Source organism: Lagopus muta, chromosome 3 (assembly GCF_023343835.1).
Source record: "Lagopus muta isolate bLagMut1 chromosome 3, bLagMut1 primary, whole genome shotgun sequence".
Lineage (NCBI taxonomy): Eukaryota > Metazoa > Chordata > Aves > Galliformes > Phasianidae > Lagopus > Lagopus muta.
Window position 1 is genome coordinate 47,835,896 of NC_064435.1, and position 27,499 is coordinate 47,863,394.

A 27,499-nucleotide genomic window follows, 5' to 3' on the forward strand; every position below is an offset into this window, starting at 1 on the left:
CTGTGGTGAGTGGCCCATCTGCATCACCCGACTGGATACTCAGAGGCCACCTTGAAAGCACCAAGGCTTTAACCTGTGGTTAGCAAATGCCTTTTCAAAACTCAGATAAGCCTGGGTGAAAGGTTTAAGTGCGCTGCTGACACAGAGATTTGTACAAAAATGTTGGGCAGAATCTGCATTAAGCTTGCGGTGAAGACATGCTCTTAGTCTAGATGATCCATCACAGGAGTGGCAGATCAAACATGCATCAATGTGTATTTACTGTCCTAAATCATACTGTTCTGGGCATCAGGAAAGAAAAACATAAACAGCATAGAGAAGATACCAGGTAAGAGCACAACATGATGACTGAAAATGCATACGTACATCCATAAGCAGACATGCACATGTATAGTGAAGCATTATTGCATTTCCTCTGATTACACTTCAGGGAGATGGTTCTATTTCAGGCATAAAACAAAGCTTAGCTTCCTGGCCACGTCATGGACTTCAAGACTAGTTTCTAACTAACAGTTGATAGTTTGGGGTTGAAAGAATCACCTTCAGTCATTTCACTGAGTAATGGTGGTGTGCAAAGCCACTAATTAAAGTGATATCCTAAAACAAGGCCAAAAGGGAGAAATAACCTCTCCACCCTCTCCTGTCTCTACTCACTTCCCACTCAAGAGTGCTAGATTCCTTAATCTTTGCCACAACTTGCTGTTAAATAGTCTGGGCTAAAATTAGGTATACGGCAAAAGGTAGGTGTTACCATCTGCTGCGTGTTGTTAATTCTTGATGGCCTGATAACATCTATTTTTTATGTTCTTTATTAGCTTTCTGGGGAGGAGGATAGAGGGATAGGCCTCTAGTGCCACCATCAGTAGTTTTTAGTATTTGCTGCCTTTTTGTTTTTTTTTCTCCATTTGATTTGACAGCCAGCTTTGGCACAACAGAGGATTTTATAAGAGCATGCTGTGTAAGACAGGAGACTTACGTACATGTGTCTCAAGAACACAATAAGAGAACTAGATCTGGATCTGCATTGAATCAATAACCAGCATGTCTTGTTTCAACATAAACATAGACTGTTCTCTCTGTTGTGATCTTCTTGTTGTTGTACTTAATAGTCAAATTAAAACTGAGCAATAGACTGACCATCCATCTTGGTTGTCTGGCAATACAGAACTTCCCCCAGGCACTGAGTACATTTGATACCACAAATACCTGCTTAGACCAGCAACAGGTCAAGCAAAGAAAATACCTCTGTTCTGTTAATTAGCTGAGGAAGTACCAACCATACCCACTGAGCATTTTTGTTGTTTAGAGCTAAATAAACACAACTCTCTTCCCTCTACGTGGACTTTCAAGAGTCAGATGGCCATGTTAAGTGACATTGAAAATCATGTGAAAGCATAAATAAATCTCAAACAAATGTAGGGATAGCATGACATAAGATCTATAGCTGTGACCAGTGCTGTGTGTTCCTTTAAATGTTCCTTTAAATCATGTTATATCAGGCCAGCTTTCATTGCAGCACTTTGAAGTCATCTCCTCCTTCTCTCATCCTGTGTTTAAGCTTCTATTTTCTTTTTTTCTCCTACAAACATCCTAAACATAGATTAAGTAAAACAGAAAAGTGACTCTGAGCCACTTACTTGACAATGCACATGTAAAAGATGGTTCTTCAGATACAAAACCTGAAGACCTGAGCTGTCTTCCTGATTTTTCTATTAGAGAGGGCAGAGCATTTTACATCACACATGGCTAAGCACACTGCCAACATAAACTAGGAGAAGAAAAAATTCAGAAATGAACTCAGATCTCACAGGTTAAATGCAACCTTCACCAGAGGCAAAGTCCTCAAGAAACAAGAGAGATTCACCAAATCATTACAAGATTAGTAGTAAAGACTTCCTTTCTTAACACATGCTTGGCATGTCCTTACCACTTTCCACCACAAATCCTCATCTCTGACCTGCTGTTTTGGAATTTAGGCTCTGGATAGGCTTCATACTTCTCTCTTGGAGGTCCTGTTATGGTTTAACCTGGCGGTAGCTCAAAACCACACAGCATTCACTCACTCACTCCCGAGTGAGATGAGAGCAAGAACTGGAAACAAAGTAGAACTAAAATAGAACTTTTGAATTAAGATAAAAACTATTTACTAAGACAAAAAAAGGAAAATAAAAAACACAATAATAACCATAATATATATTGCAATCACTCACCACCTGATGTCCTACCAGCAATGCAAGGTCTCAGTACCTGCTGATCATTACGCAACCAATCCTCAAGCAGAAGCTAACCTGTGGCCCCAGCGACTTTATGGCATTTTGTATGGCGACGTGGAATAACTCCTGGCCTAATTCAGGTCACCTATCTTGGCTCTGCCTGGCCCCTGCTGCTGCACCATATAGGCACTGGCTCTTCCCTGGTGAGGAGCCTTCAGCACTGGGTGTACTCCTATCACTTAGCAACAATCAAAACTTCAGTGTGCTATTAACACTGACCATCTCAGCTGAAACCAGGACAGTCCTCATAAAAGCTCCTTCACTTCATGCGACCACTTGTCTCTACTTAGACTCCCCGTTTATTGTACTCAGCAATTCTTTTACTTCTGCTAGGTGCTGTATACTGTCTGACACCATCCATGATCATTAGTTGGTTCCTCCTCTAATGAATCAGATGATGAAGCAGCCCAGCTCCTGCTCCCATTGAGCTGCCACCCTGACCTCTCTAAACCGCTTCCGAAAAGTCTTAATTTCACCCTTTCAGTGGCCTGAAATGGCTGAGCAACCAAGCACTGCAACAGGACTGCCAAATCCTGTTTGTTTTCAGCTTCTCTGTGGTGACTCAGTGAGACAGATGTACTCTTCAGGGCTGGCAAAGCTGCACTGCCTTTTTATGAATAGCTGAGGTATTTGAAACTGCAAAACAACTTCCCAAAGGAGACAAGCAAGCCTCAGCCTGAGACTGTTCAGACCCTCCTGGAAGACTCTGCCTGGAAACGTTAGAGGGTACGAAATGGCAACAGCAGCTGTAAATGTCAAAGAAGAAAACTTTTGAGCACCAGTGATACATTAAAGATATCCATCCAGAGGGAGAACTCCATATGATATTAAGCTCTCCCCAGGCACAGAGCTGTATTAGATAGAGCTGGAGTATTTTTAACCAAAGTAGATAAATGCTTTAGCTGCTTTTAGAAAGCCTCCTGAAATATTTGCTCTTTTTCAATCTAAATAGATTTATATCACAACATGAGCAAGTTATATGAGGACAGGTAGATAAAAGGGAATGTCTGCTGGTGAAAGCATTACTGTAAAAGAGCATAGCTTCAACATGCTATGGGACTTAAGACATGAGAATTGTTAGCTACTTAGCTCAGCATTTCTAAATCTGTGGTTTGTAGTGTTGGTAAGGGTCAAAAAAATATATAAAAGATGTTAAATGTTAGATAACAACAGCAGCTGTAGATCATTTCTACAGGCGATGGGATAGGACGACTCATTATAATGCCAGGCTGCACCATTCACAAGACAGGGACCTGAAAATGTCTTTAGCTGCCAGCAGCATCTCAGCTCCTTCGAGGCAAAGGATTAGGCATAAACACATGCAGCCTCTAATTATGGTTTGGTGCCCCTGTGATCCATGGAAGGAGCTACTTCTGACGCAGAAAGCAAAAAGGCTGGGGTCACATGAAGAAAGACAAGTCAAAAAACAGTCACAGATGGTTTAGCAAATGCTATGCCTGCCTTATTGAAATCTGTTTGTTGTTTTTTGCAGCTTGAATAAGCTGAGAAATTCATAGGAGGGTTCAACAGTGATGGTGAAAATGGGCACCAGTAATTGTCAGACAAAGGGCTATGGCTTTCCTCATGTAAAACAGCACAATTTCATCAGTTTCAGCGAAACCTCCCATGTTCATACCAGCTGCAAACTGTCATTTGTATCTCCGGAACCTGCTATGTATAAAGGTGAGAAAGAAAGAAGGTATGGCAAAAATGAAGTCACGCAGTACGCACTTCAGTACGCACTGGGAGGAAGAAAACTAAGTACTTGTATCAGTATGTCTTACTCTCAGAACCCCTTCTGTTTTTAGAACTCACAAATACAGACAGCGTGCAAAAGGATAAGCATTGGTTGCTAATCCCTGCATATTATAAAGAAACATAAGTAATCCTCTGTAATCAGATCTGCATGAGACTTCCATTTTTTCATAATAAAACATTAATGTTACAGATGCCCTGACAGATTTTACCATCTTGCCATTTTATTGATTCTTAAATAGGAAAGCTATCATACTTCTGACTGCTTCTCATGAGGAGACTAATTAGATTATTTCATCATTTGGTTCATCAAAGCAGGAAATACTTAAGTGTCACAGCTGGTCTCAGACTAAATATCTAGTACCAAGACTTAAAATGAAAACTATTGCATCTTCACAGGGTACGCATTCCATAAATGGCTAAACAGTAAGAAATGATGAAGAGAACATATTATTTCACATTTTGGGGCTGCGAAGGGAGTCTTAAGTCTATCAGTGCATCTGGATTTATTTTCAGTTGCTACCACTGCCATGCAAAGAGGCTTTGCATAATCATCAAATCTGCAAAACTCAAAGAGCTATTTAGATTTCCAGTGAAGATTTATAACAAAGAATTAAAAACTCAGAAGCGAGTTCATTTTAGATAAATCCCTTGTTCTCGATGCAATCATTCTGAGCAGAGTGCTCACCATTACAGAGGGAAGCGCCCTCCCCAGAGACGGTTGATCCCATCATCTGATCACTGTTCACCACCTGTCTTTCCTCTGCACATCTGTGGGATATCGTTTGTTTGCACACATACCTGTGCACGAAAATCAAATCCTCCAGAAAAACAAATATATGTGCCAAAGCCTCAAAGCCAGACGTGCACTCTTACTGTGCTTCACCTTCTCTTGTATGTGTGCAGGGACAAGAACAGACAAGCTATTCCTCTGGGAGGAGAGTTCACCATAGCAATTTGAAATGAAAATGACAACAATCACCAGAAGACAGTTATCAAAAGGCCTAAGCTTCTGAGGTCTACTTAAGATCACAAAACCAGCAGCGTGATAACAGATAAATCATTTCCTTTAAATAGCATTTTCATGAAAATTATATGTAAAAGCAGAGTCTTAGTATAAGTACAATGCCAATAGCTCGGTAACTTTGTTATGGAATAATATAATCCTGTTTCTCTTAGAGACCTATAATGCTATTATGTAAATGGCTATACAAAGCCATGATTATATCAACAAAATGAAATTGTTGGGTAAGACAGTCCCCAGCCTCCTTAAATGCAGCTCTTCAGCACTATAAAAATAGAAAATTTTGTTCTGTAACGTTATGTCTTGATAATGTTGATTCCTTCTGCGTTTTTTACTTTGAGAGTTGTGTAACAACACAACAAACCTTGGAGATCACTGAGAATATATATAATGTGTGTGTGCGCATGTGTAAGTTGCATCCTGTAGCAAGAATTCTATTAAGATTTACATTCCTTTTATGTTCTGCACTTCCTTGGACTTATTAGAAATTCTGAAATCCTTGCTCATCTGACTGCCCATTAGTTGGTAAAAATTGCTTTTCGTAATCTAAACCCTCTTGTTTTTGTTAATGAGTTAGGTTGTAGGCCTCATCAAATTTTTCGATGAAAACTTTGATGTGGGGAAATGTAATTTTTATGTCAGAACTGTCCCTTTGAAGTTCTATGAACCAATAGACAAACTGTGAACCTTGGAAAAGGACACCTGCTTTCTTTCAGAACCCAGCCTAACTTCTGAAGTGCACAAAGGAATGATGTAAACAAAGGCCACATAGATAAAATGACACATTGAACAGTTTGAGGAGAGAAATGGGGTCATAAAAATATTTCCAATGAGCTGCTTCCTGAATTAACATGTAACTGTTACACGACTATACTGTTGAGTAAAACACTAAAATTTAGCTACAGACTTCAGTTAATGGTACTGTAAAAATCAAGACCTATATTGCTTATTTTTAGCATATCACATTATTAGCAAGTCTTCCAATTTCTAGCATATGTATAATACTGTGCCTCTCCTGTGGGTATATGAGAAAACTATGCCACCTTTCTCTTTGCAAATCTTATCTTGCAATTTGCATGAAAAACACAAATGTTTATGTGGATCCCTCTTTGAGCAAAATCATCTTTTTTGATTAAGAAAAAAAGTATTACAGGAAAAAACATTGGGAATCAAGTTCAGATTTTGTACATTCTGCAACTGGCCTTTAACCAGCAGTATGTAACATCTATTGTGCAAATGATGCTAGCCATAGGAACTACGCTCAGACTTTTGTGTTGAAAATGCTACCATCTCTGAAAGGGCTGAAAGTTGGATCTGCACATCTTACAAAGACTCAGATTTCTTTATGATATGGTCAACAGCAGCGCCTTACAGAGACACAAGCAGTGCAGTGACACTAGCTGTAGAACCGAATATAAAATTGTGCAATTAGCTCTCCATTATTTCACTGTGTTTTGGGTATCAGTTTCCACTTAACCAGCTGTTTTCTCCTTACATTCCCTCATTTTCTTACACACTAATTAGTGTCAATGCTCTTTCAAGAGGGAAAGAGAATGGGAAAAGGAGCAGTTCTATAACAGGCCAGGGTGAAGAACATCACACCAGGCCTGGGTGTGTACGGGACTGTCAGCTCCACAATGGTCAATATAAGATGGATAGAGGGGCACCGTTAAAGTCATAATCGGAATACTTGACCTCCCTATTCCCCCAGGAGATGTTCAGTTTTTATAAACAAAAAGGAAAACTGAATAAGGGTGCCCAAGATTCCAGCTGGAGATAAGCAATGATTGCGATAAGTATTTTATTTTAACAAAAAATTACTGACTGGCTGTAGAAAAAAAGAAGACATAGGACTACATGCTATGTCCCATCCTGGAGGTGTTCAAGGCCAGGTTGTATGAGGCCCCGGGCAGCCTGCTCTGGTGCCAGACTTAGTGGTTAGCTACCATGCCTGAGGCATGGGGTTGAAACTAGATGATCTTCAAAGTCCCTTCCAACCCAAGCTATAATTCTATGACACTTAACATCAGAGGGAACAAAAATTCTCACTAAAATATTTGATTTCTCAGCATTTTGTTAATGTCTTAAACTAGGCTCTTGTCTCCCTAGGCTGAGCTGAAATAAGTCACCTACAGTCAGAGGTAGGCCTATCATTTTCTTTAGCATCATCAAATAAGGCCTCATTCTGTTCTTCCACTATCAAGTACATAGTGGAAAACAATCTGCTATATTACTATTGTTCAATTTATCTTACTTGCTACTGATCCTTTTCTGTCCTTATCTCTACAAGTTAGGCAACATAAAGATTAACAGGGAATTAACAACCCTCTCTCACCTGTCTTGCACATTTTCATGTCCTTATGGCAGCAGCCAGTTCTGCTATTGCCAAAATTGGATTTCCAACTGCAAATACCAATGTGTAGCCACGTGGTACTTCAGATGCTCTAGGTATTCCAAGATGCCTAGGTACCCAATGCTGGCTGCCATTCAACATGCAGTGACACTGTTGCTCACATTTACTAAGCAGCCCCTCATTTTTCCCTTCATCTCAAACTTCTTTCACTCACATACTGCCCTCTGGTACATAGGACTGTTTGTGAGGACAGGTATAAAATCAACTCAAAAAAAACTGATGTGGCTGAAAAATTACCTGCTGGAAAGAAAAGGCTTCTTTATCTGCGAGATCTGGATATAAAAGCAGCTTCAGCTCACACTGCTGCTGGAAAAATAAATAGATAGATAGATAGATAGATAGATAGATAGATAGATAGATAGATGGATAGATAGATAGATGGATAAATAGAGGAAGGGAGGAAGGAAGGGAGGAAGGAAGGGAGGAAGAAAAGGAAGTGTGTAGATTGCAGCTTAAGAGTCTGCAATCAAAGGAATTCACACTGTAAGGCACTGAGCCTGCAAAAGCACATGCACTTTTAACTACGGTGCCACAAACTGTCCCATGTGCAGGGTCAAATCTGTTACAACACCAGGAATTCTGGAGGTAAGCTTTTGAGGGCCACAGACAATCCACCTTTTGAAATTCTGTATTTCAGTAAATAAAACTTTAGAAAACTTCCTTGGGTCTGTGCATGCAGAGAAATATATTGATAAAAAAGATGTATGGGTTTTCCCAAAGTGCACCACTTTATGGCCAAGCCTTCTAAATGGCTGCACAAGGACAGCTGAATGATGCCAGTGAGGTAACAAAACTAAGTTACTACTAAGTGTTTAAATCCAACAAGCTCCAGCACATGGTCAGACCATTCAGAAATTACCCACCATCAGGTACATCACAAGAATCCTTTCAGCAACTCAGACAAACCTGATCCCTTGGCTGTTCACTTAGCAACCTTTCCTTCACCTAATGTTATGTTCAACCCAAAAGAAGCAGTAGGCAAATCTTGAATAGTATACAGAGATTAACAAACACAACTCTCAAGGCCTAGTAGCATTTCCCTCCTGTTATTTCATAAATGTCCATGGTTTAGAAATCACTTTTCAGAGAGTACTCTTTACTGCTACTGACACCTACCTGAGCTGAACATGACAAAGAACAATTCACTTTCCTTTTTAATAATGCTTGATTTTGCAAAAGCAACTCCTGTTTCTAGAGGACTTCACACGTAGCAATCGCTATTCCAAAAACATATCTTACTGGTATAATTCTTTTTACTTCAGAAAAGTTTAAAAATATAAGTAAAGGTCATATGCTAATTTGATATTTCAAAATTGTACTCCAAACCTGAAGCTTCATAAAAGAAAGTTTGATTATGACAACTGATGTATTCAACATCAACATTACTTACCATCCTTTTATGAACTGAGCTTTTTGCAATAAGACATAAGTGTAAAAGGCCTTGAGTAGAACACCTTGCCAAAGAACCTTTTCTATTATTGCCCTGCTAAAATAACAACAGATATACCAAATAAAGTACTTCCATGTATACTCTTGAGCAGTTACAGTTCTCATTTCACCAAAATGTCATAACGGAGAGAACTTAGACAGAAAGATATTTTTTTTTCTATTCTATGTCATAAGTCAAACGCATAACACGTCACCTATTTTTCCTTGAAATGTGTGAAATTTAATGTACCAGGGTAGAATAGGCTTTATATATATTTTATTCTATTTTTAGAAGGTAGGAAACCTGTGATTTCATAGAAGTATTGAAGATGTGCATAATACCCAGGCCGCAACTTAGCAAATTCACTTCAGCACCTCATCACTACCTTGTATTCCTTTGTCCTTCTCTCTTGCTCTTTCATCATTTTTAACAAGTCTGTATCCCCTTTACAGAAGCAGGTTTCCTTTTTTATACAACTCTTGACACAAGAGAGGACAGATTTCAACTATGAAAGTAATATAAAGCCATTAATATGGATAACATCATTCTTTTATAAAAGAAATTTGATTTGGTCTTAAATTGTCCTTTTATATTAGCAGACTTCACTCTTCACTGATTCATCAGCGTGCTTTGTATTGTGCCTCAAAGGAACCATACCACCGACACTGAAAGATCTGATGTTTGGCTGAGGACAGCTACATTTTTTTTAAAACATCTAGAAACAAAGACTATTTCAGTTATGAATTAAGCACAACAGATCAATAATTATGTTTAAAAGATGACCTCAAAATTATTAGCTGCTAATACTATCATGAGATTTCTGAGCTGGCAACAAACCAACAAGATGTACTAAACTCTTAGAAGATTGCAAAGAAGATAGCAAAAGGGCCAGAAGTCTGCAACTTGTAAAGGGATACCACAAGACAGACAGATTAAATAGGTCATCCATTCTTAACAGGCTTGAAGAAGGTCATTCCTTTAGAAGAGTTCTGCTGCTTGGCTCACAGGGGAAGAAAGGTAGCTTACTCATCTCCAAGACTGTTCAGCCAGTGTCTTTTATTTGCAATTAAAAGGTAGTCTGGAGCCATTCATAGTAGTGGTTGTAGAACAGACACTACTGCAATTTCTTGTGTGGCTTTACAGAGTACAATGGAAAAACAAAACATACAAACAAGATTTGTTCTGTATTTAAGGGTCATGCACTCATTTGATTCTTGATGAGACAAACCTTATGGTAAGGGAGGGGAATTCTTCCCACCTGGAGTTTCTGAGTTCCCAGGTAATGTCCAGTAAAATGGAAAACAAGTAAGGAACCTTCCTACCCCCTATAGTTTTAAAGTAAGGTGCTTATATACTGACAGTTTAAAATCGAAAAAGAAAATCATGCAGCAAGGAGTGCTCTTCCAGGCATCTACCTTCACTGACACACTGTTTACTTAAACATAAGTAAACACAGAATCATAGAATCATAGAATCACAAGGTTGAAAACGACCTATAGGATCATCTAGTCCAACCATCTCCTCATCACCATTGCCACCACAAGCACTAAACCACATCACGCAGCACGTCGTACAGATGCTGCTTGAACACTGCCAGGGACGGCGACTCCACCACCTCCCTGGGCAGCCATTCCAGTGCCTGACCACTCTGAGAGAAAAAGTCCTTCCTTATTTATAATCTAAACCTCCTCTGATACAACTTGCGCCCATTTCCCCATGTCCTGCTCCTTGCCTGGGAGAAGAGGCGAATATATGTTTAAGTTAGTTACACACACACACACACACACATAAATATATACACAAACAAATATATGTGTGTGTGTGTTCCTTGTTTTGTCAATTCTATTGATACAATAGTTTAAAAAGAAAACAAAAAAGCAGTGGTAATACAGCAATTGGGCCTGCTAATAAGACACCGACAAGTTTTTATTTTAACTTTTATTATAAAATTAAAAATAAAAAAAAAAAAATCAACTGACATTTGAAGTTTAAATTTAAAACCGTAACAGCAAAGATTAAAAAAAGTTTAATAAACATAAAAATACAAAAAGAAGGGTGTAGTGCATTTTGCTCCCCATTATAAACAGAACACAGGAGTTTGCTGTCAGGAAAAGCAGATTGTCCAGCTGCTCTGCCTGTACAGCCACAAATGAGGAAAGAGACTTAATGAAGCTCTACTTTTTAAATTTTCCTTTTCAAAGCAAGTTGATGTGCAGCAAAGGACACAAAAATATACTACTACTAAGGAAATATGATCTTTAGTTAAGCTGAAAAATGTAATGCACTTTTTACTCTTTCAAGAATGTAAGAAAAGAAAATTTATAACATACTTAAATTTTGTTAAAATTTCAGTTAAGTCATTTCAGTTAGTTTAGTTAAATCTAACAGCTTAGTATCTAGAAATTGTGAGATGGTTGAGACTTTATCATTTACAGCGTATTCAGAGAATTAACACTATCCACAGAAAGATGTAATTGTTGAATGTTTTAGAAGAATGTGCCCATTTACAACTCATAGACTTACAAGGTAGACAGGCAGATGCAAATATGCAGGAGAAAACACTGTCTTCATAATTATTTCAGTTTCAAATCCACTGTTTTGCAAAGACCAATCGTCTTTCAGGAAATATTTGTAATGCGAACCTATTAGTTTGCTTGCCTGTCTTTAAAAATAATACATGATCACTGTAAAAATAACTCATTACAAGTGTTATGGAGTACTTATGATGCTTACATTTATGATAGTTTTAATGAGAATATCTTTCTTTTCCTGAAGTTTTTTTTTTTTTTAAAAAAGGAAAAAAAAAAAGAAACAGGGATGCACTTGCCCGCTAACATGAGTCTTTAACTATTCCAAGATCTTCAAAGAGGAGCAGCTTGTATAGATACAGATGCTATCAAACAGATATTCTGTCACTGCAAGAATTGCAACTGAAGTGCAGTTGGTTTCATTTCTGAGTGCACCAACCAGAAGAAAAGCAAGCTCCAGAGCTTGCTAAGAAGGATGAATTTCAGAATTAAGCTACAAGAACAAAGTTAGTTTTCATTCCGCAGAAGAGTGAAATAATCAATGTGCTGAAACTTCAGAACCTCATTTCCCCAGCTGGTCCAGCCAGGCTGCAGGTTGCGAGCAAACAGCTCCAAGCACTCCACATCTGGCTTGATAAACTCTGCCAGAACCGCTGTGCAAGATAAGAAAAACAAACAAAAAAAAAAAAGATGAGGATAACAATGACAAAGGTACAAACAACAACAGTAATAATAAACATAAAAATAAATAAAATCTCCCCAGTGCTGTTAGCAAATGAGAGATGGAATGTTTCATTGAAAAAATAAAAGAGACAGTAAATTAATTCTAAGAGTTTAATCAAACAACTGGACCATTTGTATTGAGAAAGTCATTTAAAATGAGTGCCCTTGAGATCCTGAACAATACTGTCAAGGCCTTTAACGGCCTTGATTTATTGGTTTTCATTTAGAGAAAGAGAATGAGGATTTATTCCATCATCTACATGGGAAAGTTCTAAATTTTTTTGAAATATCCACAAAACACTTCCTAAAGGCTCAACTGGCTCCTGCATCACGAGGGCAACATTTCTATAAATAAACAGACAGACACCTTCCTTGATTAAGATCATGCTCTTTTGCTCTGCATCTTAAAGGGGATAAAACCAATTTTTGAGGAAAATTGTTGTAAAAGAAACACCAGTTTAAATAAGCAGACATTAGAAGGGCTATAAAAATGGAGGAACTTCTTTTTCTCCCCAAATAGCAATTTATCAACAAAAGAAACCTGTATATAACTGCCTTCTTTCATTCAGTAATATAAATCTCAAATTCATTGTGTTTATTTGCTGCCTGTATCTAAACAGATGCTTGTCCCTAACATCAACTGTGTCAATGATTATGATTATTCTCCAAGTGGCAGAAAAAGAGATTGGTTATAGCATTTCACTTGAGAAATTCTATTGCGAACACTTAATTACTAAATGTGTCAATTGTTATACAGAGCCATTTAGTTTGTGGATGGGTCAAAGAAATTCTTAACTAGGTTTCAGGAAATAGTCACAAAATAGTACATGCAAAAATGTCCAAAGGAAAAGCAAAGGCTAAAGGAATGCAAAGGATACAAAGGAGGCAAAAAGACTGAAAAAAAAGATTTATAATAAAACTACATCTTAAGTTTGCATTTTTGTGACTGAGGATGAAAGAACAAAAGCTAATAAACTATTTCTTTATCCAAAGTATATCTCGCTCACTCCTGTTCCTTCTTGAAGTTTCTGAATTTCCGTAGCTTAAAAGTACAGTTCATTGTATTGTTTGATTTGATCTCTTCAGACATGATTCATATCAGAAAGCAGAAATGTATCCAAGTAGCATACATCAAAGCATGAGAGAGAATGCTTTTTTGGGTTCAAACCAAGTTCTGACTTTTTGTATCAAGTCTGCCAGTCACAGACTCCCTGGGTGAATCCTCGGATGCTCTTGTCATGGATTGGTCCTGCTGCAGAAAGATAAATATCCACCTCACATTCTAATCAGCGTTCATGAATCCCAAATGCATTCTCTACCTATACAATCCAAAGCTTCAATCCATTCAAAACTTCCTTAAATATTTTGTAATGAGCATTTTCCAACATCGTTATATTTTGGTACAGCCTATAAATTTGTTTTCGTTCTTTCAATCTTTAACAAATGTGAAAAGAGTATTTCATATAGATTATCATCAAAGTAACCTTCCATCTAAAAAAAGACAGCTACCAGCAGGAATCCTAATCTAAAAGCCTATTCCTTTTACAGGGAAGCTAAAATCCTTATACAAATTAACTTCTGCGGAGAAGAGTCTGAAAACATGTACATTCTGATAGAAAACTTCTTGCTCTGAATACTGCTGTTTAGTGTCACACCACTTCAGAGAAGCTGCTTTTGTATCATTTTGCAAAATTTTCTTTTAATTATGTGGTAAAACATATTATTCTTTTTCCATGCTCTATTTCATTAAGGATTTCTTATGCACAATCTGCTGCCAACATTTTAACAAAGGTCTTCCAAAAATCTATTCTTCTCATCATCTAAGAAAGCCCATGGTGCAGGAGGATGTACTTTTTCCATGGAAGAGAAGGGAGAGACTGTGGAATGCAAATCCAAAGCTTTTGGTAAACTCTCTGGGAGCAAATCTAACAGCTGTAGGATATTATTATTTTGACCCAAACGTGCATAAGATCCTGCAGAGTCCAGGTATTATATGATTATTTTTTTCTTCTTCAGATAAAAATAAAATAGAACTGCTTTATGCTAAGCAGAGGAAAGAATGATCTAGGTGACAAAACTTCACTAATAGCACATAACAAGTTTTGAAATTTTTTCTTCAAAGGCACAGATTACAAACGTCATCACAGCACTTAGTCCAGTAAGTCAGAAGCAGGTACCACTAAACACCAAAAACTTCCATGCCTGAGAGAAAAATGTGAAAAGCATACTTAGTTGATTCAGCTAAGACTCACAGCAGACTGGTTTGCCAGAAGCAAAAAAAAAAAAAAAAGAGGTAGCCAAAAAATGGCCAGTTCCAAAGGAACCAGAAGACTGTGCCAATCTTTTGAACAAGTTGGTCATAGAATTTAAACTGGAAGTCCCAAGAATCTTCCTCACTCACATTCCCCGAGAGAAGGTCTTTCTGTACAAAGTGTTTTTGAAAAAAACAAATTACAGAGACAGATTACATATAATACAAGATTACATTATAGTATGATTCTTCATTGCTTGGATGTGGCATTTACATAATCACATCAAGCAGTAGTCTTCACTGCAAGGGAAATTAGCATATCAAGAGGGCAATAATATGGCTGTATTTTGCTGGCATAAGATCTTATTACACTGGTTCCCTTGAGCACCAAGTTTTCACATCTTCTGGTATGAATTATAACCTCTTTGTTAGCCTTTTACGGCCTTTATACCACCAAAAGACTAACTCAGCACATATGGATCTAACTTCCATCCCTTCAGCAAACTCAAGTTCTTCCTGAAAACAGATTAGAGAATCTACATCAGTAGAAAAACTAAATGTTCATTTTTCTGCAGTAGGGACAGATATTTTTTAATTTTTAACAATTACTTCTCTGTGCTTATAGCTGACAAAAAGCAGCTTAAATAGACAATAAATAGATTTTTCTTCATTATCTGCAGATGTCAAACACTGCAGGTGCAACTCAGGTATCTATACGTGGCCATCTAATGCCCACAAAGCTAGCACAAAGCCAGCTTGTAGGTATAACACTGGTTTTATTCTTGACGGCACACATTATCCAAGATGCATGCTGTAAAATCATTTACATGAGAAAAAGAAGGAACCATTTTTGAAACAAGCAACAGCTTCCCCTTCTCTTTTCAACTTCCATTACCTAAACAATAAATTCTGCACAGCAAATTGGATAAATAAGGTGAAAATGATTTTACTGGCTTTTTACTGTCTGATTTGTGAGCCATACACAGCACAGCCCACACATAATTGAACTCATTTCATCGTAAGCCTTCAAAATTTTGCAAAGCAGAGGCCCTTATTGCCTGATTTGTCTAGAAAAAGACCAGAAAAAAGGATGAGAAACTCAAGGCAAAGATGGCTTAATATCTCTGTATCTTTCCTAAACTGTCTGTTTAAGCTAGATTTTGATGTACCCATTGATTAGTCTACCAGAAGAGGGTAGAAGTAAATGCTGTCTGTTTCTATTTCCACTTTCCTAATAGCCTCACAAGTCATAGAGTTGCTACAGAAGAAGTAAGTTTCCAAGATTTTCCTCTGCGTGCTTCTGCTGAAGATCTGCAAAGCAGCTAGAACACAGCCAATAATTAATGCTAATGTTTTTACGCATACTCCTATTTGGCAATAAAGTTTTTTAACAATAAATGTACATGCTACATACTAGAGGAGAAATGCCTATAACAAGAAGAATCTCCAAAACAGAAAAAGGAAAAAAAGTCCAACCTTCTTTTATATCATCTCTATGCAAAGTATCATTTAAGTCTTAAAGAGCAGTAGCGAATAGAATTAGAAAGAAAACCCGCTGTTATTTGAATCAAAACTAAGAGTGATAAAATTTCATTTTAACACATTTGCATAAAGCAGTTTAAGTACACTTACAATTATATATGAAAGCTCTAAGAACTGAACACAGCACATGCATCACCCAAAACCCCTACAGTCACAATTTCATAGTTAAATGCACTGCAGGAACCCAAACATCTCTTTTTTGATGGCTTACTTTAATTTACATCTTTCTCTTCCCCCAGAGAGAGAAACTGTTATAATAAGTCATTAAGTGGCTACATATGTAGGAACGTACAGCCTTTACAGTAGTAGCTAGAAATAAAGTGCCAGACAGCATCAGTAAATAATAATATTTTTGGCTTTGTTACTTCTTAAACAAAGCATAAAGAACGCGTGTGACTCATCAAGTGTCCTTCTCCCCCATTGCCAAATCTCTGCTTCTGCTTAAATTGCTTCTAAACTATTTTAGCATGTAGCTCAACTGCTCTCTACTGGCCACTTGAGAATACTGCCTGATCATGAAAGCAATATCCTTTAAGAATATTGAAGACAAATCAACAGCACTAGTCTACCTTTTCATTCCATAAGCCTGTTCTGAATGAAGCTGCCAACACTGTACATGCACACATAGTTTTATAGGAACTGTATAAACCACTGATTTTGGTTGATAGCAAATTTATTCCTCAAATAGAAACATGAATACAGCACAATGGTATCAAAATCAATCATGTAAAGATTCAAGAAATACATAAAAATTGGTACATTTTCTTTCAAAACCCATTCAGGATCATCAATTATAAAGACTTAATACAGTTTCTAGATTCTGCACCACAGAAAAGAAGAGCTCTGAGGACCATCTGATGCTAGAATTCTCTACAGTGTGTACACAAACTGCTGCTTTTCAGCCCTGGATATATCAGACGTTTTCTGATCATGTCTGAATGTGTTGCTGAAGTATTGGTTTTCTGAAAAGGTTTTCCCTAGGTGGCTGCCTCACAAATCACTGCTCTGCCACCCATTAGCTTAAATCAACATACATACTTCCTGCTGTAGTCATCATTTTTAAGGATGTAGCTTCAGAATTGCAAACAGATGCTTCCTAGAATTGCTCTTTTCAAGTAAAGCTAACCCAAATTACGTCAACTACTAATTTTTTAACATATACAATACATATGCATGTTTTAATAACAAATACAATCCCCAAACATAAATTTCAAAGCCTTCCTGGAAGTGCAACCATCATTCAGATGAGCTTCCTAACTGAAGTAATTCTGTTCCTTGGGAACCAAGAAAAGAAAGCACGTCAGCACAATGGAGGGAACAGGCCAGTGATGCCTTTCCAATAGCAGCATGCATTTCTTCTGCCTGAGTTTTCTGATGTGATTACACTGAACCACGTTTACCAGTAATATCTATAGGTACATCGTGAGTTTTCCCCTCCGGAAGGATGGAACTATTTTTGCAAGAGGAAGTAAATAAGTTTCTTGCCATATAATAGTAAGGCACTCAAGTTCTATAATAATGAAAGAATCTATTGACAAAAGGAAGTTTTTCTCTGGAATAATGTGCAAAATCTGCACATGATGCAGAAGTCTTCTAATCTTTTGAACTAAATCTTGAAAAGTTTAAATGATTCATCCAAATGCTAACTGGCTAGCTGGGAGCTACTGCATCAATTTCAGCAAATTAATGCAGCCCCCTGGAAATAAACAGGGTATGCCTTCTTTGTTGCCTACTGTTAACAGTTTTTAAATGATTCACGTTATAGATTTAAAGGCAGAACTGCACTGCAGGTGTATAAGCATCTAATGCAGAAATAGAAACATTTTCTCTTTCTGTTTTTATTAGGTAAGTAGAAGATATTTCATCTTGTATGTTCCAGAAGTTCACAGCCACCACCACAGGAGCTTTACATCCTTTGGGATAACTTAATAAATACATCATTTATAATTTGTTCCTGCAGGATTTCAAAAGCAAGTGTAGAGAAATGTAGTTCAATTTCTTCATTTTTACTCAGAATATTCACACAATTATCCACAAAGTTCTACTTTTTACAGTGATTTTCTTTTTCAGACCTTAGGTGCCTAAAAGCATTTTTAGAAATGTTGAGGAATCACAGGTCCTGGTGGGCACAATTGCTTAGCATATGAGAAATTAAGATGCATCATTTATAAAGATATCTCATTTTGGCTCAGATGCTTAATATCATCTTAGATGCCCAAATCAAACACCCCACAGAAACACAACAAATCAACAAAAACATACCAGTGAGGGGGGGCTTATGTGAATGTAGACTGCAGGGTATGCTGACAATTAACTTATGTTCTGGAACTGGAAGAACATCTTCAGATTTCCTGCTGTACAAACCAGAACAAGAAACAAAGTATGAGAATGAATAGCATCAGAATGAGACATACACAATTCTCTGATACTTGAGATAGGAGGTAAGAGTGTTTATTCACAATCAAACTTCACAAAAGCCTAAGGGAAATTGAATGTTGCTCCCTGATGATGAGTAAAAGAGGGGTTCCAAAACAATTAAGAATTGAGACAAAACACAATTAACAATGGCCACACAAAGCCATCAAGAACAAACAACATAGTTGTTGTTTCCATCAGCAGCCAAAAATGGCTTCAGCTTATTCTAAAGACTTGGGATCAAACAGAACCTACCAGCAAAGGAAGCCCACACCTTTTACTTGAGCCAGCTCTCCAACACAGACAGACATAAGGAACAGACAAAAAGATTCTGCCCTTTCATCTTACTAAAGCACTCCCTCTTCCTAAAGCAAGTGAGGCCATTTTTAGGTTCAAAATCAGACAAAGATGATGCTAAAAGGAGATCTGGGAACACTATATTGTATTATGGACAGATGACACACCAATAAGTAGAATCCTAGCAGCCTCAAATAAAAATTACCATAGCCTGGCATACCTTAGGGCTTCCTTTATGTTTCCTTGAACTCTCCCCAGTATAAGAACTTCATAGGGCTTTTTGTGGAAAGAATCCAAAGGCAATACAAATTCTCCGTATCTAGTAATCTGACACAGAGGAGTTAGAAATACACAGTGGAAGATTTTCAAATCCAATTTTCCCAGCAAGACACCATCTGATGAAAAGGAAGATATTGACAACACCATACCTTTCAAATACAAAAGCACATCAAAATAGATAGACAATTTATAGAACTATAAAGTGCCACAATGAAAGACCCCTCAGTTGCCAAGAAAGCAATAATACAAAGAACTTACTTTTACCCAGTGCCACTCAGCAAGTGTTTTCACAGACCAATGTGGATAAAGTTCATCCTTAACAAAACGTAAGTGCTTCTGTCTGTTAGTCACCCATGTGACAACAAGACAATCTGGAGCAGCTAGCGCTGATACAGGAATCTGCTTGATTTGCCACAAAGACAAGTAGCTGTATCTGTATACCAATACAGTGAGAAAGCAAGTTAGCATACACCACATAATAAAATTGCAAAGCAACAAAAACAAGGAAATTACACAGCCAAAACGTTTAAAGAAATACCTTCTGTCAGCATAGAAAGCCATAAAAAAATAGGCCCAGAGTGACACCCAGTGGACAGATCCACTGGATTCTGATATGAAATCATTACTCTGTTTACTTAAGTTTTACTGAGCAGAACCTTTAACTATGTATCTTCTTTAGCCATCCACAAGATAATGAACTCAGCAACTAACAACAGCGTTGAAGCTGCCTTCTGGTTTTATTTTGCAAGGGAGAGAAGGTATAGTTGGCTAATTCATGTCTGTGAATTTCATGTCTAAAATTTTCCTGGGAGTAACTTATATTGGTAAAAAAAAAAAAAACAATGTATTTGAATGAGTTTAACTGACTCCCTAGAGGTTTCTGTAGGGCTTTTAAAGTAATATATATACTAACCAATCTCTATCTACAAATTAGATCTTCATAAGAAGCTTAAGAAGTTACAGTAGATATTATTCTAGAAAGTTACAAGGCTCTATTTTCTTTTCAGCCTCCTTTCACATGGATGCAATTCTGTGGTAAACAAGGGAGCTCCACTGGCAGAAACTTAATGTTACTCAGAGGAGAAAGAGGCCCATAAAACTCTAAGTTAATGACTTCATAAAGTACAGTACTCACAAAGTTCCTACTGCACTTGAGGATTTTACTGCTGCATTATCACTTTATTCTATTCATCAGAATAAAGCTCAAAAAAAACCCAAAAACCCTAAAACTTCTTAATTGGACCTCAGCCTTACAAATTTTTTATCTATCTTTATGTAGTATTAATAATAACTATTAATTTCAAATGAGCATCTGTCTGATCTGGGCCATACAAAACAGTTAGCTTCAAGCCTTCCTGAGAAGTACAGAAAAATAGCATTCTTTCATTAATGAGGTAATTTCATAGAATCATAGAATGACCTGGGTTGAAAAGGACCACAATGATCATCCAGTTTCAACCCCCTGCTATGTGCAGGGTCACCAACCACCAGACCAGGCTGCCCAGAGCCACATCCAGCCTGGCCTTGAATGCCTCCAGGGATGGGGAATCCACAACCTCCTTGGGCAACCTGTTCCAGTGCATCACCACCCTCTGTGTGAAAAAAATTCCTCCCAGTATCTAACTTAAATCTCCTTTGTCTCAATTCAAAACCATCCCCCTTTGTCCTATCGCTATCCATCCTTGTAAACAGTCGTTCTCCCTCCTGTTTATACCCCCTTTCAAATATTGGATGGCCACAATGAGGTCTCCCCAGAGCCTTCTCTTCTCCAAATTTAATTTAAGATATAGCCTTGCAAATATTTTGTATTAAAAGTTTCCAAGTCATTTCACTGAAATTCCTGAGACAGTTTTAGAGTTGAACTTTCAGACTTTGGCATGCATCAAAGTATTTGCTAGCTTAAGCTACAACTATGGTTACATCAGTCTTGAATTGCAACAGTAAATTAAAATGTAAATTACCCATTGTAAACAGAGATGACAAGGTAATTTCACAATAAGGTTTACCTGTTACTCCTTTTAACAGATTTGTTCTCCCATGGTGGATCGATCACAATTACATCATACTTTTTCTTGTCTGGGAAAAAAATTACACAAAACTAATTTAGTAAAGAAACCAGTAAATTAATTAATTTAAAAGTTTAAAGTTAAAATTAAAAGTACTAGTTAAAATTGATAAAGGTTTAGCCTAATACATAAAGGTTTAACCTAAATACAGACAATATTTGAAAAGCTAACGAGGTAGCAAAACTGCAAGTGTTCTTTTTTTCTTTTTTTCCCCAAATAATGAAACAAAAGTTTAAACACTTGAGATAATCATATACTTCTCAGATTCCTAGGCTGATTACCCAAGAAAAGGATGTTTCTGTGACTTGTGCTGGATTCAATACCTCCAAGAAATGTCAAACCTCTTGGGGAATTTAAAACAAAAACCTCATACAGTGCCAGTCTCCAAGACATTAAAATTTCTCCAAGCTTCCTGAAAGAAGCCATGTAATAAGGCACCCAGCTGAGAGAACGGCTGCACCCTTGAATCCTTGAAGTTTTCCATCCTGTGTGATCTTTCAGCAGGCCAATTTGTACATGCAGAGCTATGAACCAGTCCTGGAAAACTGTTTTACACTACTAGATGTTAACAGACAGAGCCAGACCCAGAGTAAGAAATAGAAATTAGTGGGCAATAGGAAGGGAACTGAGGCAGTTTTCCTAACAGAAGTTGGGTTTACATTAATGGGAGAAGATACAGAACACATCTATGAAAAAGAAGGACTCTTTAATGTTATTTTCCCCAGGCAACATACTCCTTCCTTTATTGAGCCTGATACTAATTGTTTAAATAGCTAGTGAGAACAACAATTTAACATTTAATGTCCTTTACATCTTATTCCTTTATTAACATTGGAGGCGTTGTCCTCACAATGGACTGACCCTAGCCAGCAAGAAATACTTCTCATTTAGCAGCTGGATCGCCTCTCCTATGAAGAAAGGCCGAGGGAGCTGGGGTTATTTAGCATGGAGGAGAGAAGGCTTTGCAGCCTACCAGTACCTAAGGGTGGCCTAAAAGAAAGCTGAAGACGGAGATTAGATGAAGATTAGAGAGTGTAGTGGTAAGACACAGAAAAAATGGCTTTAAACTAAACAGGGGTGATTTAGATTACATATTAGGAAGAAACTCTTTACCCAGAGGGTGGTGAGGCACTGAACAGGCTGATAGAGAAGCTGTGGGTGCCCCATCCCTGGAAGCCAGGTTACATGGGGCCCTGGGCCCAGCTGAGCTGCTGGATGGTAATCCTGCTCATAGTAGGGGGTTGGAAATGGATGGTCTCTAGTGTCTCCTCCAACCCAAACCATTATATATTATAGTTTATTTCCAATTCAATGCATTTACTTGACTCCTAGATCCACTGTGGCTCAGAATATGCTTAACAACTGCTGCATTCTGTGTTTCATGTAAAAATGCAATGGCTGAGATTTTTGTTGGAGCCTCTTGGAGCCTCCCCATGACATGCATTCCTAACTCCACTGAGGATTCCTTTGAAAACCTTCACCTGTCTGCACAAAGTTACAAATGCCACTTTGAAAGCTTGCAGTAGCATTATCAGCATGATGCTCTAGGTTAGAAAACAGTTCACTGAGTCCTTAGTTATTTTGACATTAACCAGCCTTCTAAGGCAGGAAAGAAGGGATAGATTCTTAAGATAGGGGATAGTCTATCCCTATTCTAAAGAAGGAATAGACTAAAGATACTTACAGTTCAGCAGGGGTTGTAAACATGAAATATCAGATAAAAGGAAACTGCTCTTCGGTGGCACCAAGTACTTCTGTCCCATTAATACAACTATCTTTGCACAGTTTGAGTTGTTCTCTGTAACACATGAAAGCAGGTCATGCTCTGGAGTGGTGGTTTCATCATCTAGCACATTCACAGATTGATGATCACCATCATTTACAGCTGGAAATTGCTTTGCCATTTCACATAATTCAGCCAACCCACAGTCAACGGGTCCAGGAACAACATTCTTCCCACAACTGGGTGCTGCAGCAGCACGATGAAGAAAACCACTTTTGAGTCCCTCTTGGACTAAATGCAAAGTGCCTTCCCAAATGAATTTTCTGATCTGTATGATCATAAAGAGGAGAAGAAAAACAAAACAAGACAAAAAGAGAGAGAAATAATCTTTTGAGTATACGCATAGTATCATCAGGAAATGAAACAGAAATCAAAACATCTTCAATCTGCAGTGGGAGAAGAATCCTTGCCAAACACCAAAACCATCCCCTGAAGAGCTATTTGTGCATAATACTGAGGGCATGCTAACGTATGGTGGGGTTTTTTTTGTTTGTTTTCTTTTAGCAAAGTGGCAATAGTCAGAAGTCTAGAGAAAGGCAGACTGCTGAATGAAAGTTTTCACAGATGATAGTGGCAGAATATTACTGATCTAAACAAACAAATTTCAAGGCAATGTCAACACTTAACTTGAAGTTTAACTTAGTCCCCAAGTATAACTTTGATTGAGTATATACCCAGATCTAAAACCAGTATGTTTTAATTTGCTTTCAAAGTCAATATCACGTATGCATGTAAACCAAATTACATTACTAAAAACTGGTTCTGCAATTTTTTAAAATAACACGTTTTTCAAATAACAATGCCAAGATTCTTGGATCTGTACGCATACTCACTTCTTCAGCAATATTCCCTATACAGAACACAGAGACCTATCTAATTCTCAAATTGTTGAGCATTTATGGGGTTTATCTATCAGTGAATTTTTGCTCATTTAGAACAGCTTTATTGCCAGATTCTGTAGTTTCTAACACAGGTTTCAAATACTTATTATTGTTTCTAAAGCTCCTGAAAAAGGAATGCTCAACAAGATGTCTGTTTGTTGGTTGTTTTTAAACACTCTTACAAAATACCAAAAAAACCTGAATGTGTTCTTTTCTGTAGTAGTACAATCCTTGAGATATCTGAAGGAATAGTGTATTAACTTAAATATTTTCACTCATAAACCCGTGTTTGATGTTGAACTTCAAAGTTCTCTCATTTAAGTCATTGCTCCACATCCATAGCTTATTCAGAACAATACCTATGGGACCCCTACACTGCAACATAACAAACTGCACGTTTACTACAAAATCATTATTGTGTAAAGGAAGAAAAAATATTTCTTTAAGCATAGTCTTAACAGGAATAGTGGAGCAAGCTACAAGAAGAGAACTTATTTACAGCTGTGTTTTGTTCTCCATACATAGTTCAAAATTAAACATCACGTACTTGCAAAATTATCTTCTATTCAAACTTACCTTGGTATGGTATTCTAAAGCATCCAGTTCACCTTGGTTGAACACACATTTTCTTTTACGCTTCTATAGAAGGAGCAAACAGGGTAAGAACAAAAAAAAAGGGAAACATTACTCCATAATAAAAACAACAACAACAAAAAAATACTCAAACATACCTAAATTACAAATAAACTCTTTTAAACTGGAAGAAACTTCCTATCTATTCCTTTCTATTACAAGTATAAAGCCAGTAAGCAAAAATACAATCACAAAATACGTAGGCTGCTGGAGATGGTGTGGCAAAGCTATGTTATATTATTATTCATTTATGTATATGTATATGTATAGCTATAGCTATAGCATGTATTTTATGTATAGCTATGTATTATTATTATTCATAGCACAGGGATCTAACATTACCTAGCATGTGCCTCCGTTCACATTCAGGCCTCCTTTAGGTCTATTCTAGAAGGTGTTTGTTCAGCCGCCAAATGCAGTAGCAGGAGAAAAACAAGTATGTCTTCAAAGGTTAGATTTGTTAGTTTAGACCTGTAACATTTTCCAGTTGTTTGTTGTTTTAGGACTGTAACAAACAGTACTGTATGGTCTATATATTGAAAGTAAATTCAAACTGTTCTTTCCATGTTAATCTGGACAACCACGACAGCTATCACAGTTTAATTCAAGCCCAACGCCACCAGAGATTTCACAAGAAACCAATTGTTTTTGAGTCATAGGATGCAAGTTGCTGACAGAAGAAACTCCAGAATAACATTATGAGTGCTTACATTTTCCATGCATTTTGAAATCTCTTGTGGAAAACCTGCTCTCCTATGTGACTTCAGAAAGCAGAAATAGTGTTAATGGCAGGTTATTTACCTGAGGATGACCATAGGCTACTACACTGTGGAGAACATACCTTCTTAGCACCAGCAACAGAATCCTTGACACCACACTTGGTTCCTTCTTGGTGTTCTTCTGCTCTGCTGCTGGCCTTCATTTCTGTGAAACTCAACTCAAGGCTTCCTTGCAACAGCTGTTCCTCAGGAGCTGCAGCTATATGGGCCTTAGAAATGTGAAAGAACTCTTCACGAAATACATATCTTGTTCTTGCTGTTTTACCTTCTGTTTCTACAGCATCACTGGGACCATCACTTGAAGAGGTGGTAGCAAATGTAGAAGTAGGATGATCGTTAGTAGAACTGACAGAAGTACTGGTAGTGACATCACCAGTGTATGCAAAGGAATCACAGATCTCATAGCCACACTGGTTGATGAAAGACAGATGGTCCAGGAGCCACCCTGCTGTCAGCCGATGTACCACAGACATCACAGGTCCCCTCTTCAGGGAGAAAAATCAACTCCCAGAAACTATAGCAGGTAATAACATAGGCTTCCTGAAGCAAATTACCCCTGTGGGAGTAACATACTTATTTAAGAATTACTTCTCACCACTGTTTCATAAAGTAACACCGTTCTGTGACAGACATTTCCCTGTGCCCATGGACACACCACAGAAAATTCTTGGCTTACACTGGTTTCACTATTAGGACCACCGAAACTTAACTCAGTTTTTTATGGTAGGTTTGTTGGGTTTTTTTGTTTGTTTGTTTGCTCATTTATTTGTTTTAAAATAGCTTTCTATATAATATCATGTTGCACAGAATTACTTATTCTAAGAACCCTCTTTTTAAAAGTTAGCAATTATATACTGTAACACTCCATAACTCAGGATTCAGTAGCAAAAACATAAGTAGTCTTCACGCACTTCTGAAGAAAGCCATCACATTATCATGTATTTCTCGATCACATCCTAGTTTGTCACAGAAAATAAGTTGAGCAATCTGGCCTTCTGTGAAGTAAACTGAGACGTGGCAATCCCAGATATGCATTGGGGCAATCCCAGGTATGTGTACAGACTGGGAGAAGAATTCATTGAGAGCAGCCCTGCAGAGGAGGACTTGAGAGCCCTGGTGGATAAAAAGATGGATGTGACCCAGCAGCATGTTCTCGCAGCCCAGAAGGCCAACTGTGTCCTGGGCTGCATCAAAAGAGGGGTGGCAAGCAGGGTGGGGGAAGGGATTGTCCTCCTCTACTCTGCCTGGAGTACTGTGTCAAAGTCCAGGCCCCCAGCACAAGGATGTTGAGCTGTTGGAGCAGGTCAGAGGAGGACCACAAAGATCATCAAGGGGCTGGAGCATCTCTCCTATGCAGAAAGGTTGAGGAAATTGGGCTTATTCAGCTTGGAGAAGTCTCCAGGGAGACCTCATTGCAGCCTTACAGTACTTGAAGGCAGGTTATAAACAGGAGAGCAATGGACTTTTTACACGGTCTGCTAGTGATAGGGCAAGGTGGAATGTTTTAAACTAAAGGAGAGGAGATTTAAGTTAGATGTTAGGAGGAATTCTTCACTCAGAGGGCAGCGATGCATCAGACTAGAGCAGGCTGCGCAGAGAAGCTATGGTGCCCCATCCCTGGAAGTGCTCAAGGCCAGGGTGGGCTTTAAGATTTCTTCCAACTCAAGCCATTCTATTTCAGAGCCTTATAGTCTTCCAGCCATGTAAGATGATAGAATTCTTGAGTTGGAAAACACCCACAAGGATCATTGAGTCCTATGCCCAGCTCCATATAGGACCACACAAGAATTCAAAACTTATGTCTGAAAGCATTGTCTGAACACTCCTTGAATTTCAGAAACTCGGGGCCATGCCCACCGCCCTGTGGTGCAGCATCTGTCCTTAACCCCCAGCTGTCCTCTTCTGACGCAGTTCCACGCCGTTCCCTCGGGCCCTGTCGCTGTCACACAGAGCAGCGCTCGGCGCTGCCCCTCTGCTCCCTGTGAGGAGCTGCAGTCGCCATCAGGCCTCCCGTCAGCTCCTCTACTGAACGAACCCAGGGAGCTCAGCCGCTCGTCACACTTACTGCCCTCCTCTGGGCTCTCGCTAACAGGAGAGAAACCCGTTGCAGGCAGGGAACAGCCTAGCACAATGAAGCACTCCTTGCGGGCCGCTCTCTCCCCACGCTCGCCCTCAGGAACCCTCTGCAAAGCCCCGAGACCGCGCATCTCTCGCTCCGCACGGTGCAGATCCCCCTGCGCTCCGCAGCGCAAAGGCTCTCTCGCTCTCACTCACCGACGCCGCTCAGCCACCAGCGAGCGCCGCCATCTTGTTGTACGGCAGCAGGCCAGACAGAACGCGACAGGCTGAGCGGGCGGAAGCAGCGACGCCCCCAACTCCCACATCCCTCGGCTGCCGTCTCTCCGCTGTGACGTCGCACTCTTGCGGC

At 38.4% G+C, this 27,499-nt stretch overlaps 1 protein-coding gene across 3 annotated transcripts; it reads right to left on the minus strand.

Annotated features, from left to right (window-relative positions):
- Positions 1-10,821: 10,821 nt before the first annotated feature.
- On the minus strand, positions 10,822-27,466 carry METTL4 (methyltransferase 4, N6-adenosine). 3 transcript variants are annotated; one of them, XM_048939573.1, is made up of 9 exons: positions 27,346-27,465; positions 25,134-25,627; positions 24,236-24,298; positions 22,680-23,046; positions 20,936-21,005; positions 19,188-19,362; positions 18,871-18,977; positions 18,201-18,292; positions 10,822-12,075 (listed from the first exon to the last, which is right to left on the minus strand). In XM_048939573.1, exons 2-9 carry the CDS (start codon positions 25,542-25,544, stop codon positions 11,930-11,932), a joined length of 1,431 nt encoding a protein of 476 aa, XP_048795530.1. In that variant the 5' UTR covers positions 25,545-25,627; positions 27,346-27,465; the 3' UTR covers positions 10,822-11,929. The 3 variants fall into 3 exon arrangements, with proteins under 3 accessions (XP_048795530.1, XP_048795532.1, XP_048795531.1); XM_048939575.1 differs by lacking the exon at positions 10,822-12,075 and adding an exon at positions 12,082-13,394 and having other exon boundaries at positions 27,346-27,466; XM_048939574.1 differs by lacking the exon at positions 10,822-12,075 and adding an exon at positions 12,082-13,397 and having other exon boundaries at positions 27,346-27,466.
- Positions 27,467-27,499: the final 33 nt, after the last annotated feature.

What these genes read in the sequence shown, in the direction of transcription:
- METTL4 (XM_048939573.1), bottom strand. Translation starts at nt 25,544, where the DNA reads ATGTCTGTGGTACATCGGCTGACAGCAGGGTGGCTCCTGGACCATCTG. An exon ending in TCTGTTAAAAGGAGTAACAG is followed by an intron (nt 19,363 to 20,935) that starts GTAAACCTTATT and finishes ATTGGTATACAG; the next exon opens with ATACAGCTACTTGTCTTTGT. An exon ending in AACATAAAGGAAGCCCTAAG is followed by an intron (nt 18,293 to 18,870) that starts GTATGCCAGGCT and finishes TGGTTTGTACAG; the next exon opens with CAGGAAATCTGAAGATGTTC.